At 53.6% G+C, this 17,783-nt stretch overlaps 2 protein-coding genes across 4 annotated transcripts in view; both read left to right on the top strand.

Moving 5' to 3' along the window:
- PRKD2 (protein kinase D2) overlaps nt 1-1,860 on the top strand; it is a 32,847-nt gene extending 30,987 nt beyond the window's left edge. For all 3 annotated transcript variants that reach the window (XM_057534807.1, XM_057534806.1, XM_057534805.1), the window contains 2 exons: nt 409-494; nt 825-1,860. In XM_057534807.1, coding sequence (XP_057390790.1) covers nt 409-494; nt 825-1,037 — 299 coding nt within the window. In that variant the 3' untranslated portion in view covers nt 1,038-1,860. The remainder of the gene's footprint in view (nt 1-408; nt 495-824) is intronic.
- Nucleotides 1,861-7,869: 6,009 nt separating this feature from the next.
- DACT3 (dishevelled binding antagonist of beta catenin 3) lies at nt 7,870-17,204 on the top strand. Its single transcript, XM_057535039.1, has 4 exons — nt 7,870-8,193; nt 13,568-13,664; nt 13,832-13,984; nt 14,952-17,204. Exons 1-4 carry the CDS (start codon nt 7,945-7,947, stop codon nt 16,343-16,345), a joined length of 1,893 nt encoding a protein of 630 aa, XP_057391022.1. The 5' UTR covers nt 7,870-7,944; the 3' UTR covers nt 16,346-17,204.
- Nucleotides 17,205-17,783: the final 579 nt, after the last annotated feature.

Raw genomic sequence — 17,783 nt, 5'->3', positions numbered from 1 at the left:
ACAGATGGCAGCATACAATACACAATGTTTTCCAACTTGCTTTGTCCATAACCCAGCAATCTTGGGTAAATGAGTTGACTTAAAGAAAAATACTAAGTGAAGAACAGTACAGATGTACCTGTATGTACTTGTGTATGACAAAACTTATGAAGGTGACATAGGAATGGGGAAACTGAGGTAGAGACTTGGAGAAGAGATGTAGGATCTAGTGTGTGTGCCTCGTGAGGGGTGGGGATAAATGTGTAATTTAATGAGGAAATGGGTGGGTGAGTGATTAGTGCAGGTGAGGCTTCCATGCCGGTGCAGAAGGAAGGCCTGGATGGCAGGCGAGTAGGCTGGGATGCCTGTTGGAGGAGGGACGGCCCCTCACCCCGCAGGGCTTAAGCTGTCTCTCTCCTTCCGGTGCAGCCATCGACCTCATCAACAACCTGCTGCAGGTGAAGATGCGCAAGCGCTACAGCGTGGACAAGTCTCTCAGCCACCCCTGGTTACAGGTGATGCAGGGGCGGGGCTGAGAGCGAAGTGGGAGGGGCTGACCCATTGGCTGGGTTAGAGGAAGGGGTGGAGCCATATCTCTTATTGGCTGCTAAGGTAGTGAAGGAGGTAGGTACATTTTTCATGGACGTGGAACGTGGCTGAGCCTCCCATTGGCTGGGCTGTAGAAGGGGGTGGAGCTAATTGGGTAGGTTGTGACGGGTGTGCCTTCACCTTCCCTCGTACCCGGCTTCTCACTGGCAGGGCAGATCATATGGGGGCGAAGCTCTGGCCGCTATTGCCTGCCCTTGGTGCAGCACCCAAACTAACCCTTGTTCTCCTCCGCCCAGGAGTACCAGACGTGGCTGGACCTCCGAGAGCTGGAGGGGAAGATGGGCGAACGGTACATCACGCACGAGAGTGACGATGCGCGTTGGGAGCAGTTTGTGGCAGAGCACCCACTGCCCGGGCCGGGGCTGCCAGCCGACGGGGAGCTCGGTGGGAGCCTCCCACCCCGGGACCACGAGATGCAGGGGCTGGCCGAGCGCATCAGTGTCCTCTGAGGCCTCGTGCTCCCGCCCTGGCTGTCTTGTGATGCTCTCCTCCTGTCTTCGGAGAGGGGCCCTCCACGCCTTCCCAGCGATGAACTGTTCTAGGGGAAGCAGCTTCCAGCCCAAACTGGACACGCCCCGGGGGAGGGGCATGGCGGGGCTGGGGGCAGGGGCCGGGGTTATTTACAAAGCTAATTCCCCAGCAATTAAAACGGACTCATCCCTGGCCCAATGGCCTTGATCTTTGGCCACATCGCACTCTCCTATCATTAGTTTGTTGTTCACCCAGATGGAGTTCACCTGGAAAGAAGATGGGATGGAGGAGGGATGGGGGAGGAGCACTGAAGGGAGAGGAGTTTTCGAAGGAGGACTAACTGGGGTAAAAAATATACAGAGGGAGCACCGCCAGGAGGGAAGACTAGAAGGGGGAACAGTGTGGAGGAACATAGAGAGGAGAGGGAAGAGTAATGGAGGAGAGATGGAAGGGATATGATCCGAGGGGGGAAGGATTTGTAGAAAAGCAAGTAATCTCATGGCTTAACGGTTTAATTTTTTATTTGGTGTTATTGCTACTAAATCACAACTATTAATAACAATGTGGTTAGCACAAGTCTGGTCCATGGTAGAAAGCTGATACACAATAGTTGGTATTTTCTTTTAAACTGATGCGATGACTTGTCTACACACTGAATGTGCTCGTTTGTTGGTTCATTTGTCACACTGTGCTGGATGATGCTGGGGACAGGGTGGTGACTGAGACAGCCCAGGTCCTGCCTTCAGGGGGGTTCACCATCCAGTGGGGGAGACAGACCTGTTCCCTGTGAGTGATGACCCAGAGGGGGGAGGGCTGGAATGGGAGAGCCCAAGAGAGTGGGGCAGCCTAAAGGGAGCCTGAGGGTCTGTGGGGCAGCTCTTCTGAGCTGACTTTTTTTTTTTTTTAATACGTATTTATTTATTTTGGCTGCACCAGGTGTTAGTTGCGTTATGCGCGATCTTCATTGCGGTATGCGGATCTTCAGTTGCGGCATGCGGGATCTAGTTCCCTGACCAGGGATTGAACCTGTGCCCCCTGCGTTGGGAGCGCAGAGTCTTAACCACTGGACCACCAGGGAAGTCCCTGAGCTGACTTCTTAAGGTTCACCTTGGCCCTGAGGTTGTAGACAGAGGGAACCTCTTTCCTCCTTTGACCCCTGCCCTTCAGCTCCGTAGCTCCCCATTGTCACTCAGATTTTTGGCCCTACAGCTGAAGGCAAGCAATCAGAGCATGCACTTAGACAAGTTCTCTTTACACCTTGGTCACGCTTGGAGTTACACGCCATAGTTAGAGATTTTTCTGAGCCCCATAAAAACAGGGTGGTATTTAGCAGCCAATTTAGGCTAGTACCCAGAGGTTACGCTCCAAGTCTTCCCAATTTATATCAATTAGTCCATCTGCTGGTCGGTTCCGGAGTTGCACCTCTTTAGTTTGAAAAAGCTAAATGAACTTCAGTCAATGAGGATCTCCAAATGAGCCAGAACACCTCCGAGGCATAATCCAAGCCAATACTATGGGGGAATGTCTCTTAGACTCCATCCTGAATGCTTCTCCTAAAACTGACTGGTCTAAAATCCAGGAGTGTAGACGACAGAGACCCAAATCCATCTGCAATGATAGAGCCAGTCCAGGAAATGTATGGAAAGGCCTGGTCCTTGACAATCACACTGCTTCTATAGTGGCCACGAGTTTTGTCAACATTCTAAGACCAAAAATTAGAGACGTGATGAAAAACATCATGTTAGCTGGAGAAATGCCTTGATTCCAGAACTCCAAGGGAGCCCAACATGAGGATGCAGGGAAAAAAAAAAAAAAAATCCACACAATCCAGTTTAAGACCCTGCTACTTAAACAATGGGAGAAAAAAAAAAAGGTCCATCCTTTCAGGGTCATCACAAAACACTAACCAAATCTTGATAGAGACAGCTATAGGTACTGTAAAGAAAAGGGACATTGGATTTGAGACTGTCCAGCTTTAAAATACAGAACGGAATTGGATTCAGTCTCCTCAGGGACTCCCAGCAGATTTTTTCCTCTGTGTCCATAAACACCCTTCAACCCACAGAGAGAAATGACCATTCTTATTAATGGACGTGCTAGCCCCGGCTTTGTAGATACAGGGGCCACCCCACCCCCTTAAGTATCCCATAGTCCCCCCCACCCCTTACCCTCCCTCGGTGCCCAGCAATGATTTTTAAATTTATTTATTTGATTTATTTATTCATGGCTGCGTTGGGTCTTCATTGCTTCTTAGTGGCTTGCTTCTTGGGGGCTACTCTTCGTTGCGGTGCGCGGGCTTCTCACTGCAGTGGCTTCTCTTGTTGCAGAGCACAGGCTCTAGGCACGCGGGCTTCAGCAGTTGTGGTGCACGGGCTTCATTGCTCCGCGGCATGTGGGATCTTTCCGGACCAGGGCTCGAACCCGTGTCCCCTGCATTGGCAGGCAGATGCTTAACCACTGCACCACCAGGGAAGCCCCCTGCCCAGCAATGATTGCCATGAGATGCCACAATTTGCCACACCGTTGTCTAAGCCACTCTCCATCTGTCTCGTTAGGCCCCTTACTACCCAGCACAGTTTCTTACTCAGATTATTCCAATAAGTCTTTCAGGAAGGGATATTTTATCAGTTGGGAACATTAACATTTCATGTTCACAAGAGAGCCTATTTTTCCCAGTCCCTGACTGCCACTGTCCATCTTAGATCACTAATCTCCCTCACCCCCCAGAAAAAAACCCATCAACCTCTCCCTGAGGCCCACAGAGTCAAGATATGCTGACCCCAACCCGTGATTCTCTTTGGGTCTCCAACTCAGCAAACATAGGGTGCATCTCAGAGGCTGAGCCTCTTAAAGTGGAAATAGATTTTTTTCATGTCCCTCCTGAAACCACCTTCACACGCTCTGACACACTCAACCCATCATTCAAGTCCTCCTCATACCCACCTCCAGCCCCTGCAACACTCCCATCTTGACTGTCAAGAACCCCAATGTTGGAAATTCCCTGGCGGTCCAGTGGTTAAGACTCTGCGCTTTTACTGCCGAGGGCCTGGGTTCAATCCCTGGTCGGGGAACCAAGAAGAACCCCAATGTTTCCATTGGGATACTGGCTAGTCCGAGACCTCTAGGCCATAAATAAAATAGTCAGACATTGGTTCCCGAGAGCTCCCGATCCATACACCTTCCTGGCGAGGCTCTATTCCTTCCAACACCCCCCAATTCACAGTCTCTCTTTGTTTTCACCTGGGAACGTCAACAATGTACACGGACAGGTATGTCTCAAGGACTCACTGAAGCTCCTACTTACTTTTCTCAGACGCTGAGTGTAAATTTGAAGGATTTGGTTTTCCCTTGCAGTTCCTCTCTAATCCAAAACGTGGATCATCTTCTCGTCTGTTCTGTTCATTTCAACAACTCACTCACTGCCACTCAATATCTACCCCGTGCCCTTGCCCATAGGGACACAAGATATCTGGGGACAAATTACAACTATGTAAGCCACAAGTACACTATTTAGTACATGACCTTGCACCTGAAGGTAAAACCTTATCCACAGAACGCATTTATCCCATCATTAATTTCATCTTCACCCAAGACTGAAATGCAACTCCAGTGGTTTCTGGGTCTGTTACGGGTTGAATTGTGTCCCCCAAAATAAATGTGAAAGTCCTATCCCCCAGTATCGGAGAATGTGACCTGATTTGGAAAATAGGATCGCTGCAGATGGATTGAGCATTGTCCCACATACTCCCTTCCAAGACCCCTCCCAACTCAGTGCTCGATTGTTACAGGAAGTTCTCCCTGCCCCCACCATCTATGAATCAGGATTCATGTGATCCTTTTATTCAATACAACTTCCCTAATGGCCCCTTCATGGGACTCAGTTTCTGTAATCACTGAACTTTAAATGACGCCATAACAACCATAATGGCAGGAACCACCTCCTCATTGAACTCGCCTGGGTTTTCCAGCTATCACAATATTACTAATCCCGAGTCAACTGATGTCACTGACAATGTCTCTTGGTGTCAGCGGTATCGCGCCTCTTGTGACTCATCTTATGGTCCCAGTCCTGTCCCTGCATCTTCTCCTTGGTTTTCCACCTTTAATCAACATTTGTTTTCTGACCACTCAAATACATAAGGCAATTATTTCCACGAGTCTTGGATTGCCCCCCAGTGATTCGTAATTTACACGTGGCGACTTCGCAGCCCTTATCAGCATTTCAATTTCCCTTCATTCTATCAATACCCCAGAATTCACTCTTTCTCCTGTCAAACCCCCAACTCCTCACAAACGTGAGAGATCCACCAAATCCTGTGAGGCTGAAAATCATGCAGACACAAGATCCAGGATGTCTGTAATCTCCTTTTTCATCAGGACCCAAAGAAACCTTGGGATAAGAAACCAAATGCTTGGGAGTAAACTCCAAGGATTTCATCTGGCCTCTGACCATGTTTGGACAACTCTTCAGGGGTTTCCAGGGAAGGGACTTGTGTGCTGCAGTTGGAAGTAACCCCAGGAACTTCCTGGAACCAGGAAGTTCCAGGTTCATCCCCAGGAACTCTGCGGACATCATCGTCATCAACATCAAAAGGCCAACAAGGAAATCCACAAAATTGCTACTGCTGTTCTGACTCCACCAACCAAGGATCTCTCTTCACCTCCTTCTTGGAACCCTCTCAAATGGCTGCCCTCTGGTCTCAAGTCTTGGTTTTACTCCCTTATTCAACCATGAATAATTCTCTTTTTATTTGTCTTCCTAGGAATACCCATCTTCAAATGGCCAGAACCCTAAGTCAGCTCCAGATCCAACATTTTACACAGCAAATGGTTCAAATGGTCTTGCACAAACAGCAGAGATGAAAACCAATCCTGACATCACCCCAGATACTTACTACTAAGAAAATCTTGTTTGAGAGAGAGTTTTCCATATCCCCTTTCATCAGCCTGTTCATCTCCCCATTGTTGGTAAATTAAGGTAATGTAAGGACATCTGTCTTTAACAAGAGGCAGGGGGGACTTCCCTGGTGGTCCAGTGGGTAAGACTCCATGCTCCCAATGCAGGGGGCCTGGGTTCGATCCCTGGTCAGGGAACTAGATCCCTCATGCATGCCACGACTAAGATCCCGCGTGCAGCAACTAAGATCCGGCGCAGCCAAAATAAATAAGTAAATAATAATAATAATAATAATAAAACAAGAGGGGGATTAAATAAAGTTTATCTCTACTAAAACCCAGACTCATTTTTTTCTCCTTGGGACTCACTAGATTATTTTTAACTTATTTATCAGACCCTTCTGTGGCTCTTTATACATGGAAGGCACTGCTCCAAGTACTTGACAAACATCTCCCTTAATCCTCATAACAACTCTATGAGGTAGACAGTATTACAACTCCGATTATACAGCTAAGGAAATTGAGGCACAGAGAGGTTAAGCACGTTTCCCAAGGTCACACAGCTAGAAAGTGGCAGAGCTAGGGCTCACCCCAGGCAGTCTGGTTCTGGAGTCTTTGCTCTCAGTCACCAACATTGTCTCTCCAGTTCAGGACCAGAAGGTAACCTGGGATCATAAAAGAGGGAGGGTCTTACATGATCTTCTGGGCCCTGGCTTTTAGGGAGTCAAAGTCTGTCTGAGAAATGGGTATGAATTTTGAAGCTAAATCTTGAAGGTTGTAGGGACGCACACTCGACGTAGTGACACTGGTTGGCCGCCTGAGGGGGCGCCAGCCCCGCTCGCGGAGCCAGGGAAGGGAGGAGGGAACCTTGGAAACGAACGTCAGGCACAGACTCTTATGAACCACAGAACGTTGAGAACAGAGCATCTTAGAAGGCTGAGAACAAAGCCTCTTAGAACGTAGAACAAATGCCCCTGGAATCGTAGAATGGTGAGCGCAAAGCCTCATAGCATCTGGGAGACAAAAGACGCTTAGATTCTGTTGGGGTGGAATCATAGAATCTTACAGCCAGGGTCTTATAATTCCAGAATTTGGGACATGACCGATCTTAAACTCTTAGACGTAAGACTGGCTACCGAATTTGAAAGGCCCAGTGCAAAATGAAAATGCGGGCCCCTTTTCAAAAAAATAAGAATTTCAAGACAGTAACAGCAGAATATTAAACCAAGCTCAGGGCCCTTCTAAGCCAGTCGTATGCCCGTGAAGCCGGCCTCGCTTAGAAGCACAATTTTATGGGAGGATTACCAATTTTTAGTGGTCTGGCCCTCTAGTTTTACAGCTGAATGTCTGGGAAGGCTTCCTGGAAGAGCAGGCAAAATCAGCACTCACTCTCAAACCCTTTCCGCCCCCCCCCCCAGCTCAGCCTCAGAAGCTGAAGGTTACGAGGTGTGGGGGGAGAGGAGCAGCTGCCAAAATGTCACGGGGACAGATTCTCTATTTATAGATCACCCCTGCCCCTCTCGCGGGACAGTCCAATGGTAGCCAGACCTCTCCTGCAAGGGGGCGGAACCAGCTGCGGGGGAGACAAGGACCAATGACATCGGGGCAAGGGCAGACTTGTTTCATTGTGACGCGTGGGGGCATGGCCAGGGCCCAAAGGGAGGTGAGAAGGGGGGCGTGGCGAAGAGGCCAGTAAGCAGAGCGAGTAGGCAGCTGCGAGCATGCGTCGCGTTGGGAGGCGCGGGTGCAGAGCCGAGCATCTTCGTAAGGAAGGGTACCAGCCAATAAGCGATGGTTGCTCTGTCGCCGGGGGCGTGGCCATGCAGATAAGGCGCGGGTGGGCGGCCCAATGGGCGGGCGCCTATGCAGATGAGACAGTGACAGCCGGGCCAGCGGGCGGGCGGGCAGGCGGGCTCTTGGGGCGGGGAGGTGGGACCGGGAGAGGGGTGGCCGCGGGGCCCGGCCGGGCTGGGGCGGGGGGCCGCAGCCATGATCCGGGCCTTCTCCTTCCCGGTGAGCCCCGAGAGGGGTCGGCTGCGGGGCTGGCTGGAGGGCAGCCTGGCCGGGCTCTGCGAGTTACACTGGCTCCGGGAGAGGCAGGAGTACCGCGTGCAGCAGGCGCTGCGGCTGGCCCAGCCCGGAATGGGGGGCGCCGAGGCCGAGGACGAGGAGGACGCCGACGAGGACGAAGATGCGGCGGCGGCGCGCCGGGCCGCAGCGGCTCTGGAAGAGCAGCTGGTGAGGGGCCGCCTGTCCGTCCGTCCCTCTGCCCCCGTCTGTGTCTGTCTGTCCGCCTGTCTCGGTTGGATGCTCAGACACCCGTCCGGGTGGGGGAGGGAGGAGGGGGAAAGGAGAGGGGGGTGGGGCTGGAGGGTCGGGGCGGCGGGCGGGATCAGGCCTCCCCGCCCCCAAACTGGGGAAGGGGGTTGCATTGCCTCGGCCGGACCCTCAGGCCCATTCCCTACACCCCTTCCCCAAAGAAAATCCATCTGGGCACCAAGTATGTGTCAAGCCCAGGCTGGGTATTTGGCAGGCGTTGTCTTCTTGCAGCTTGGGGGACAGGGGGTGATAGTTCCCACTTCACAGAGAAAAAAAACCTGAGTCTCAGAGAAGGCAAACGACTCACCCAAGGTCACACGGCAGGATCCAAACATGCCTCTCTCCCGGCCTCCATACCGGGGCCCCGACTTCCCTAAGTCCTGGTGTGCTTGGAGATCTCCGGAGGGGGCGGGGAGGGGGGAGGGGATCCTCGGGCCTCCTGAGGGAGGGATTGCTGCTGAGAGGAAGTTCACAGTCCCTTAGGATCCCACGGTGATCTTGACCCTCTGTGACACTCCCTCCTTTCCTACCTGGCCACAACCCTGGTTAAGCCAAGAGGTGGCAGATTGAGGCAGCATGGGTGTCTGACTTCTAGATTCCCTGGGTGCTCTGATGGTGGAAGATGAGGCAGAGGTCTCCAGAATGACTTAAGGAGCATCACCCCTCTTTCCCTCTCTATGCCATTTCTTAATTCTCCTGACCTCTTCCTGTGTTTCTTGCACTCTTTTCCCAACTGCCACATCTCTGTGACTTTGTGTCTATTTCTCCGTCTTTCTCAATCCTCTGTCTCTCTATCTCTGTCTCCCTGGCCTTCCCTTCTCGCATTTCTGCACCTCTCTCTCTTTCTGCCCCCACATCCTTGTCCCTCTGTCTCTTCCCCTCCCCCCAGCCCACCAGGCCCCAGACCCGGGCTTCACTTGCTGATCCCATCCCCAAGCCTGTGTGTGGTCAGAGCTTCCCGTTTGGGGAAACCTGAGCCGAGGTAGTGGGGGGAGGGGGCTCTCCCTGCTACTGACCTCGACTGGCCCCTCCCCAGATGGAGAATGGGGAGGAATTCTGAAGCCAGACTCTGGGGCTGCAAGCCCAGTCCCTCCCCCCCAGCCCCCCCCACCCCCGGCGGGGAGAGGGACCCTGCACATTCTTCTCTGGAAACAGAAACAGCTGTGGGAGGCCTCACCCCCTCCCAAAGTTAGAGACGCGTTGTAGGGGCCTTCACCAGCTCACCCCACCCCGAGCTGGCTGGGCTTGAGAAGGCACCTCCCACCCCTCCAAGGAGAGGGAGAAGGCATGCGGATGGGCCAGCTGTGTCCTGCCTCCCTGTCCCTCATCCTCCGCCTCTCTCTGCCTCAGTCTCCCCCTTCTCTGCCCCTCTGTCTACCCCCCAGCCCTCAGTATCTCCCCAGCGAGGTGGTAGTGGAGGGGCCTCTTCCCCCCCACAATCTCCAGGCAAAGCTCCGTCCCAGCGTCAGGGAGGAGGCGGTGGCAGGCAACGGGAAGGAGACAGCGCCACTGAGGGAGGAGCAGAGAAGCGCTAAATATAAACTCCTCTGGTGTTGGGGGTTCCTGGGTCCTTCCAAAGAGGGGGTGGGAGCCTCCTCTGATCCCTGAGTCTCTGTTGTGTGATGCTTACCCCTCCCACTCCTCCACCCCCCTCCCAGGAATACACTCCCTTTGAAGCAAGAAAGACGGAAGCCAGAGTTGATTCGTTTCTAATAGGAATGATGGGGATGAAGGGAAAGATTAGGGGTATCTCAGAGAAAAGAGACAAGAATCCTGACTGGGGGCAGGAGTCCTGTTCTCTCCCACCAAGGAAAATGGTCCCCTTCCAGCAAGAAGGATTAAAGTTAGACTTGCAGAAGGACTTCCTAACAGAGATAAAAGGAATTGGACACAGATTAGGGGCATGTGAGTGGGGGCAACCAAGGTCTGGGAAAGTTTGGGCAAAGGGGTCTCCAGGGGTCCGAACCACATTCGTGTTAAACCTGCCTGAGCTGGAGAGCCTCAGGCCCACTTGCTGAAGGGCTTGCAAAAAAAGGATAAGGGGCATTGTGGGTAGGCAGGGAGCCAGATTCAGGCCAAGGACCTTCTGGTCTTTTAAAGATTCATCCCTTTGCAGCTGGAAGAAATGAGGTCAGACTTACAAATGGGGGGGGTGTAGACTAGGGGGGTGCTTGGGGGGTCCAGGCACAGGGGAGGAGGAGGCCTCTGCTGTTTACCTTCCAAACTCCTACTCTTCCCTGCAGTGGAAGAACTGAAATTAGACCTGCAGAACTTACCGAAAAAAAAAAAACTTTTTTCACTTATTTCTAATTACACAAGTAAAACATGATTTTATATTTTCCTTGTTAGAAATTCATAGCTTTCATGTAATAATAAAAGCCAGCATTTATTAAGTGCCTAAAAGGAACTGCTGTTTAAACTCATTTAATCCTCACAACAACCTCATAGGAGAGGGAGTCGAATGATGCCCATGTTACAGATGAGGAAACTAAGACCCAGAGAGGTGAAGTAACCTGCTTAAGGTCACACAGCTGGAAAGTGGCAGAGCTGAATTTGAACCCTGGCAATTTGGCTCCCAGCCATGCCTCCATAAACACTTCATCCTACCATCCAGTCCCCTCATCCCTCCCTTGACCCCCTAAATGCACCCTCTCCCCTGTGATCACCACCATTGTCACCCTGGTGTGAGTTCTGCATCTATGCGCAGAAACAGCTTACATACCAAGAAACGTAGAGTTCGCTTTGCTTTTTTTCATGAGGTGTCAGAGACTATGGGCAGTGGTTCTCAAAGTGTGGCCCGCTGGACCACTAGCAGCATCACTGGGGAACTTGTTAGAAATGCAGATTCTCAGGCTTCTGCCTGGAATCAGAAGCTCTGTAGGTCGGACCCAGTAATTTAGGTTTTAACACGACCCCCAGGTAGTTCTGACTCACCCTTATACTATACATTCTGCATTTTTCTTTTTCCACTCCATGATAGGTCTTGGAGATGGTTCTATATAGAAATTGCCTCATTCCATTTTAATAGCTGTATAGTATTCTGCGGTATTCATTCATTCCTTCCCCAAACATTTCCTGAGCACCTACTTTGTGCCAGGAGCTGTTCTAGGCACTGGGACGGGTTGGGGGGTGCGTGTGGAGGGGGCGGAAGGCACAGCAGTATACAAAACAGACAAAAATCTCTGCCCTCCTGGGGCTGGGGCTGACAATCTAGTGAGAAAGACAATAAACAAACAGCCTGATATGTCACTTTAGGTCAGGAGGTCATTACTGCTATGTTGGAAGAAAGGCAGGGCAACTCAGGTGCAGAATGGTCAGGAGCTATTTTGGAAAGAGTGGTCAGAGAAGGGAGCATGTAGCAATCTGAATGAAGCAAGGGAGAGAGCCAGGAGGATATGTTGGGGAAACACATCCCACCGAGGTAGGAGCATGTGTGATATGTTCAGGGAACAGCGAGGAGGCCAGTGCGGCTCCAGCAGAGTGAGCAAGGGCATGATTAGTGGGGGACAGGTTATGGGGTATAGGGGCGGCCCTTGATGTTTTTTAGCCACCCCTGAGGCTGCACAATTCGGCTGCATTCCTGGCTTCTGCTCGAAGATGACACCACCCTGAGCATCTCTGTACACCCAGGGCAGGAGCCCAAAGTGGAACGATTTGTTGACTTTCCTCCCATAAACAAGCCCAGATGGGGGCTTCTGTTTAGGGGGGAGGGGTGGGGACTGGGGCCCAGGAGAGCAGCCAAAGGAGTAGGAAGCTGCGGGGCGGGGGCGGGGGGGGGGGGGAGGGGGGGCGTTGTCTGCGGGGGAGCCGGCCAGTCTTTCTGCCCTAAATAGGCAAGGCTGGGCGTCTGCCCTCTCAGCCCCTCCTCCCTCCTTCCCTCCCTCCTGCCGCCTGCCGTCCAGACAAGCCGCTTTTGTCTGAGGGTCAACCGTCTGCCTGAGGCTGCCACCACCTCTGGCCTCACCCAGATCCGCGTGAGACTCTTCCTGGCTCTGGCCCTGTTTTCCAAAATGGGGTTAAGTCCTAGTGTCTTGGAGACCCCATCTGTGTTGCTTCAGCCCCTACCCCCACCGCGTCATAGTCACTCCCCTTTTAAAGGGTTTTCACCTTCATTTATCCACATCTGATAGGAAATGGTCTTTTCCTGCAGCAAGGATCCAGGGTAGACTTCATCGAAATTTCCCATGGGGATACAGAGCTGTGGCAGACAATGGGGGCTTCTGGGTGGGAATGGAGCAAGGGCAGGAGGAGGATGTGGTCCCTGCTGGGGGCAAAGGAACCCACTGGGGTTCACCGCTGTAGTACAATACCACTAAGGCTAGATTCACAGAAGGACTTTCCAGTAGGCATGGGGGGGATTCTTCATGAGAGGAGGAGCAAAGATTTATGAGTCATGGTCAGCCTATGTCATCCAAATGAGGGAAAGAGTCAGTTTGCAGCAGGGGAGTTCCCTGGTGGTGCAGTGGTTAAGAATCCACCTGCCAATGCAGAGGACACGGGTTCGAGCCCTGGTCCAGGAAGATCCCACATGCCGCGGAGCAACTAAGCCCCTGCGCCACAACTACTGAGCCTACGCTCTAGAGCTCGCGTGCCACAACTGCTGAAGCCTGTGCGCCTAGAGCCCATGCTCTGCAATGAGAAGACCCCACTTGCCGCAACTAGAGAAAGCCCGTGCACAGCAACAAAGACCCAACTCAGCCAAAGATAAATAAGTAAATTTATTTTTTTTTAAATCTGCAGCAGGAAGGACTTAAGGAAGACTTGCAGAAGGACCTTTCATTGGTGATAAGGAGCAGTGGGGGGAAGATAGGAGCATCTGAGAAAGGAGAGTCAAAGTCTGGGAGAAGGCAGACGAATGGATGGCTAAGAGATCTGCTAGGTCCTCAACACCAACTTTTAGCAGTGAACTGCCCTTACAGCAAGAAGACCTGAAGTTACACTCAAAGAGGGACATTCTAATAGGGGTTAAGGGGCCATGAGCACCAGATAGAGGGAAGAGCTGATAGGGAGGGGACAAGGGATGGGGACTTCTGAAGACTTATCACTCACACTTAAGAGGGAACGAGGTGACTGCAGCATGAGGGACTAGAGTTAGACAGCCAGAGAACTTTCTAATGGGATGAAGGGACAGAGATCTTGAGGGGGATCCTGGAACTTGGGTACTCTTTTACCTTTTCGAAATCACAGCCTCCCTGTCAAAGTGAAACTCTGCCCATGAGCTCCTAGAATAGGGGACCAGCTGGCAGAGGACTCGGGGGTACTTCTGACCATCTTGCTTTCCCCACCTCCTCAGGAGGCCTTGCCCGGGCTCATCTGGGACCTGGGCCAGCAGCTGGGAGACCTGAGCCTGGAGTCTGGGGGCCTGGAACAGGAGAGTGGGCGCAGCTCGGGTAAGCATGGTTAGAGGTAGTGGGGTCTGCCTGGGACACCCCACCCCGCTGTCTCCTGCTTCTCAGGCTCCCCACTCTATGCCTCTTGATCTCCTCCTTTCTTCCCCACCCCTGGTTTCCCCTTTCAGGCCCCCCTGATTGTCTCTCCCCTTCTTTTTGGAATCCAGGCTTCTATGAAGACCCCAGCTCCACAGGAGGTCCGGACTCACCACCCTCGACCTTCTGTGGGGACAGTGGCTTCTCTGGATCTGGCTCTTATGGACGCCTGGGTCCCTCTGAACCCCGGGGCATCTATGCCAGCGAGAGGCCCAAGTCCCTAGGTAAGGTGGGTGGGGTTGGGCCCCCCCGAGAGCCAGGGAATGGACAATAAGAGGATGCTTTTAAGCACAAGCATCTGAGTCAGACCAACCTGGATTCGAATTCTGGCTGTGACAGTCCCTTTTTGTGTGATTTTGAGCATGTTGCTTCTTTCTGGCCCTCTGTTTCTCCATCTGTTGAAATGGGATTAATGACAGCACCTACTTCATAGGGAAGTTTTGACTATTCAGTGAGCCTCTGCCCTAAGACATTGAACTTGGCACATGGTAGCCATTAGGTAAACAAAAATTGCTGTTCATTTATTCAAGTAAGTTTCTGAGTCCCTACTATGTGCATTCCTAGCACATATCCTAGGGGTGAGGGATACAGCAGTAAAATCACTGTCTTCATGAAGCTGACATTCTAGTGGGAGAAGTAGATAATATACAAGATAAATAAGTAAAATATCTGGGATATTAGATATTGACATGTACCATGAAAAGAAAATTAGGGAAGGGGACGACGGCGTGTCCCTTGGAGTTGGGGAGGGAACTCCAATTTTAGAAAATATGGCCGGAGAGGACGTCATTGAGACTGTGACATTTGAGTGGCACCCTAAAGTAAGTGAGGGAGTGGGCCAAGCAGATACCCTGAGGGAGGAATAGTTCAGGCAGCAGGAACAGCAAGTACAAAGGCCCTGAGGCTGGAGCGTGACTGGCCCGTTCATCCAGGCCAGTGTAGCTGAAAACCTATAAATGTAGAGGAGTTGGAGGTCAGAGACACAGATGCAGGACAGAACATTCAAGGTCTTATAGGCCACTGTGAAGATTTTGTTATCAACCTAGTGTGCGAGAAGGGGTGAGAGCAGGTTGTGTGTGTGTTTTTAATGGGAGTGGGAGAGTAGGAGAGGCAGTGGGCAATTTGCCCCTCCTAGGCTCACTGGGAAAGGGCTTTGAGAGCCTCTCTTCCTTTTTTGCCTCCCTCCCCTAGGAGACGCCAGTCCCAGTGCACACGAGGCGGTGGGCGCTCGGGCAGCCGTGCCCCGGTCCTTCTCGGCGCCCTACCCGACGGCTGCGGTCCCGGAGGCCTGCTCCTCCGCGGAGCGACGAGCCCGCGCGGGGCCCTTCCTGACGCCCAGCCCCCTGCACGCCGTGGCGCTGCGCAGCCCGCGGCCGTGCAGCCGTCCTCCCCCGGACTCGCCAGACGCCGCGGGCTCCGGGCGGCCCCTGGACGGCTACATCTCGGCGCTCTTGCGCAGGCGCCGCCGCCGGGGGGCGGGCCAGCCCCGGACCAGTCCCGGGGGCGCGGACGGGGGCCCGCGGCGCCAGAACAGCGTGCGCCAGCGGCCGCCCGACGCGTCCCCGCCCCCCGGAGGCGCGCGGTCCGCGCCGGAGCCCCCGGTGGAGCGCGCGGTGGGCCGTTCCGCCAGCCCGGCCCCCTTGGGCCGCGGCTGGGCTTCGCCATGGGAGTCGGAGGCGGCCCCCGAGCCCGCCGCACCGCCCGCTGCCCCTTCGCCCCCCGACAGCCCGGCCGAGGGCCGCCTGGTGAAGGCACAGTACATCCCAGGCGCGCAGGCCGCCACCCGCGGCCTCCCCGGCCGCGCGGCGCGCCGCAAAGCGCCCCCACTGACCCGCGGCCGCAGCGTGGAGCAGTCCCCACCCCGGGAGCGTCCCCGGGCCGCGGGCCGCCGCGGACGCATGACCGAGGCTTCAGGCCGCCGGGGCTCGCCCAGGGCTCGCAAGGCCGCTCGCTCCCAGTCCGAGACCAGCCTTTTGGGCCGCGCCGCCGCGGTTCCTCCGGGTCCCCCCAAGTACCCTACAGCCGAAAGAGAAGAGCCTCGGCCGCCACGGCCCCGCCGTGGTCCAGCGCCCACTCTCGCGGCTCAGGCCGCGGGGTCCTGCCGCCGCTGGCGCTCCACGGCCGAGATCGACGCTGCCGATGGGCGCCGAGGCCGGCCCCGCGGTCCCGCTGCCCGAGGCCCGGGTCCTGGCCCATCCCCGTCAGCTCCTCAGCGCCGTTTGCTCTATGGCTGCGCGGGAAGCGACTCGGAGTGCTCGGCCGGGCGCCTGGGGCCCCTCGGACGCCGGGGCCCGACAGGCGGCGTCGGCGTCGGCGTCGGCTACGGGGAGAGTGAATCTAGCGCCAGCGAGGGGGAGTCGCCTGCCTTCAGCTCCGCATCCAGCGACTCCGATGGCAGCGGTGGCCTCGTGTGGCCGCAGCAGTTGGTGGCAGCCACCGCGGCCTCCGGGCCAGGGGCTGGTGCAGGTGGAGGGGCGCCCGCGGGCCCCGCCAAAGTCTTTGTGAAGATCAAGGCTTCCCACGCGCTCAAGAAGAAGATATTGCGTTTCCGTTCGGGTTCTCTCAAGGTCATGACTACAGTGTGAGTTTAGAGGTTTGCTTGGGCTCCCCCTTCATGGCCTCTGCACCACCACACCCCCAATCACTGACCCTTCTACACCTCCCTTCCAAAGACCACCATTTTCTCTGCTTCCAAAGACCCTTCCTCACTGCCCCATCCACTGCAGTCTTGGTTGAAAAGGCTCCCCCTCCACCACAGGGAGGAATGGGGGAGGAGCCCTGTTTGACCCAGTTCAGCTGCCGGCTCTGCAGCCCTTGGGCAAGAAAGTTCCCTTTCTGTGGGCCTCACTTTCTTCATCTGTACTATGGGTGTACTATGGTATGCAGCAGGGGTAATTCAGTTTGAATTTCCCCATTTTAGTTTAGACACTTAGTCCGTTTGTTCCCCTTCATTTCTCTCACTGAGCCGTCTTATTCCTCCTTTCCATGCCCAGATATGGCCCCCCCATTCACAAAGTGCCCCCCTCCATGTCCCTGGACCCTTAGGATACCCCCTTAGCACCCTGGTCAGAGACTCTGTGTCTGACCCAGACGGTGCCTGCAGAGTGCCCTGGGAAGGGAAGGAGCACTGACTTTGGGGTTTTGAGGGTCAAGTAGGAGTTGGTAACACCTGGAAAGAAAGACTCTTTCACCTCCCTCCCTGGACAGATATGGAGGATTGGGGGGTAGAAGAGGGGAAGGAAGATGGCTTCTATCTCGTGGCACCCTCTGTGAGAGGCAGTGGGGGGAGACCAGGATGACCCTCAGTTGTTCCGATCCAGTATTTTTTTTCTTTTTTTAAACTTACTGTATTTATTATGACGATGGTGACTCCCCAGTGCACAGGGGGGCCAGAATCTGTGTGTTTCTCTAACCTCTTTGTAAATAAATGCACAGTGTTACATACGTGGTGGTGGACTCTCCTTCTGTGGCTAAATGGGCTTTTCCTTTGGACTAATATTTATTGAGCAACTACTGTTTGCTTTGGGTATGGTAGTGTCCAGAACCAGATGGCAGATCCCAGGGTAGGTCTCAATAACATTTTCTTACCATTGAATATTTTACTTCAATGACTCTGACCTTTGGTTGAGTTTTGTTTGGTCGTAAATATGGTTTCATAAAAATGGAAATAATAAATAAAAACCAAAAATGTTTTAAATGGAAATAATATAGGTAAAGGGACAGCCCCAAATGCCTTCTTTCAGAAGTCATCATAATCAGTTTTTTAAAATTATTTATTTATTTATTTATTTATTTATTTATTTATTTATGGCTGTGTTGGGTCTTCGTTTCTGTGCGAGGGCTTTTTCTCTAGTTGCGGCGAGCGGGGGCCACTCTTCATCGCGGTGCGCGGCCTCACTATCGCGGCCTCTCTTGTTGTGGCGCACAGGCTCCAGATGCGCAGGCTCAGTAGGTGTGGCTCACGGGCCCAGTTGTTCCGCGGCATGTGGGATCCTCCCGGTCCAGGGCTTGAACCCATGTCCC

Source organism: Balaenoptera acutorostrata, chromosome 19 (genome assembly GCF_949987535.1).
Source record: "Balaenoptera acutorostrata chromosome 19, mBalAcu1.1, whole genome shotgun sequence".
Taxonomy (NCBI): Eukaryota; Metazoa; Chordata; class Mammalia; order Artiodactyla; family Balaenopteridae; genus Balaenoptera; species Balaenoptera acutorostrata.
This window is presented reverse-complemented; position numbering and strand designations above follow the sequence as displayed.

What these genes read in the sequence shown, in the direction of transcription:
- DACT3 (XM_057535039.1), top strand. Translation starts at nt 7,945, where the DNA reads ATGATCCGGGCCTTCTCCTTCCCGGTGAGCCCCGAGAGGGGTCGGCTG. An exon ending in GGAGAGTGGGCGCAGCTCGG is followed by an intron (nt 13,665 to 13,831) that starts GTAAGCATGGTT and finishes TTTGGAATCCAG; the next exon opens with GCTTCTATGAAGACCCCAGC. An exon ending in CGAGAGGCCCAAGTCCCTAG is followed by an intron (nt 13,985 to 14,951) that starts GTAAGGTGGGTG and finishes TCCCTCCCCTAG; the next exon opens with GAGACGCCAGTCCCAGTGCA.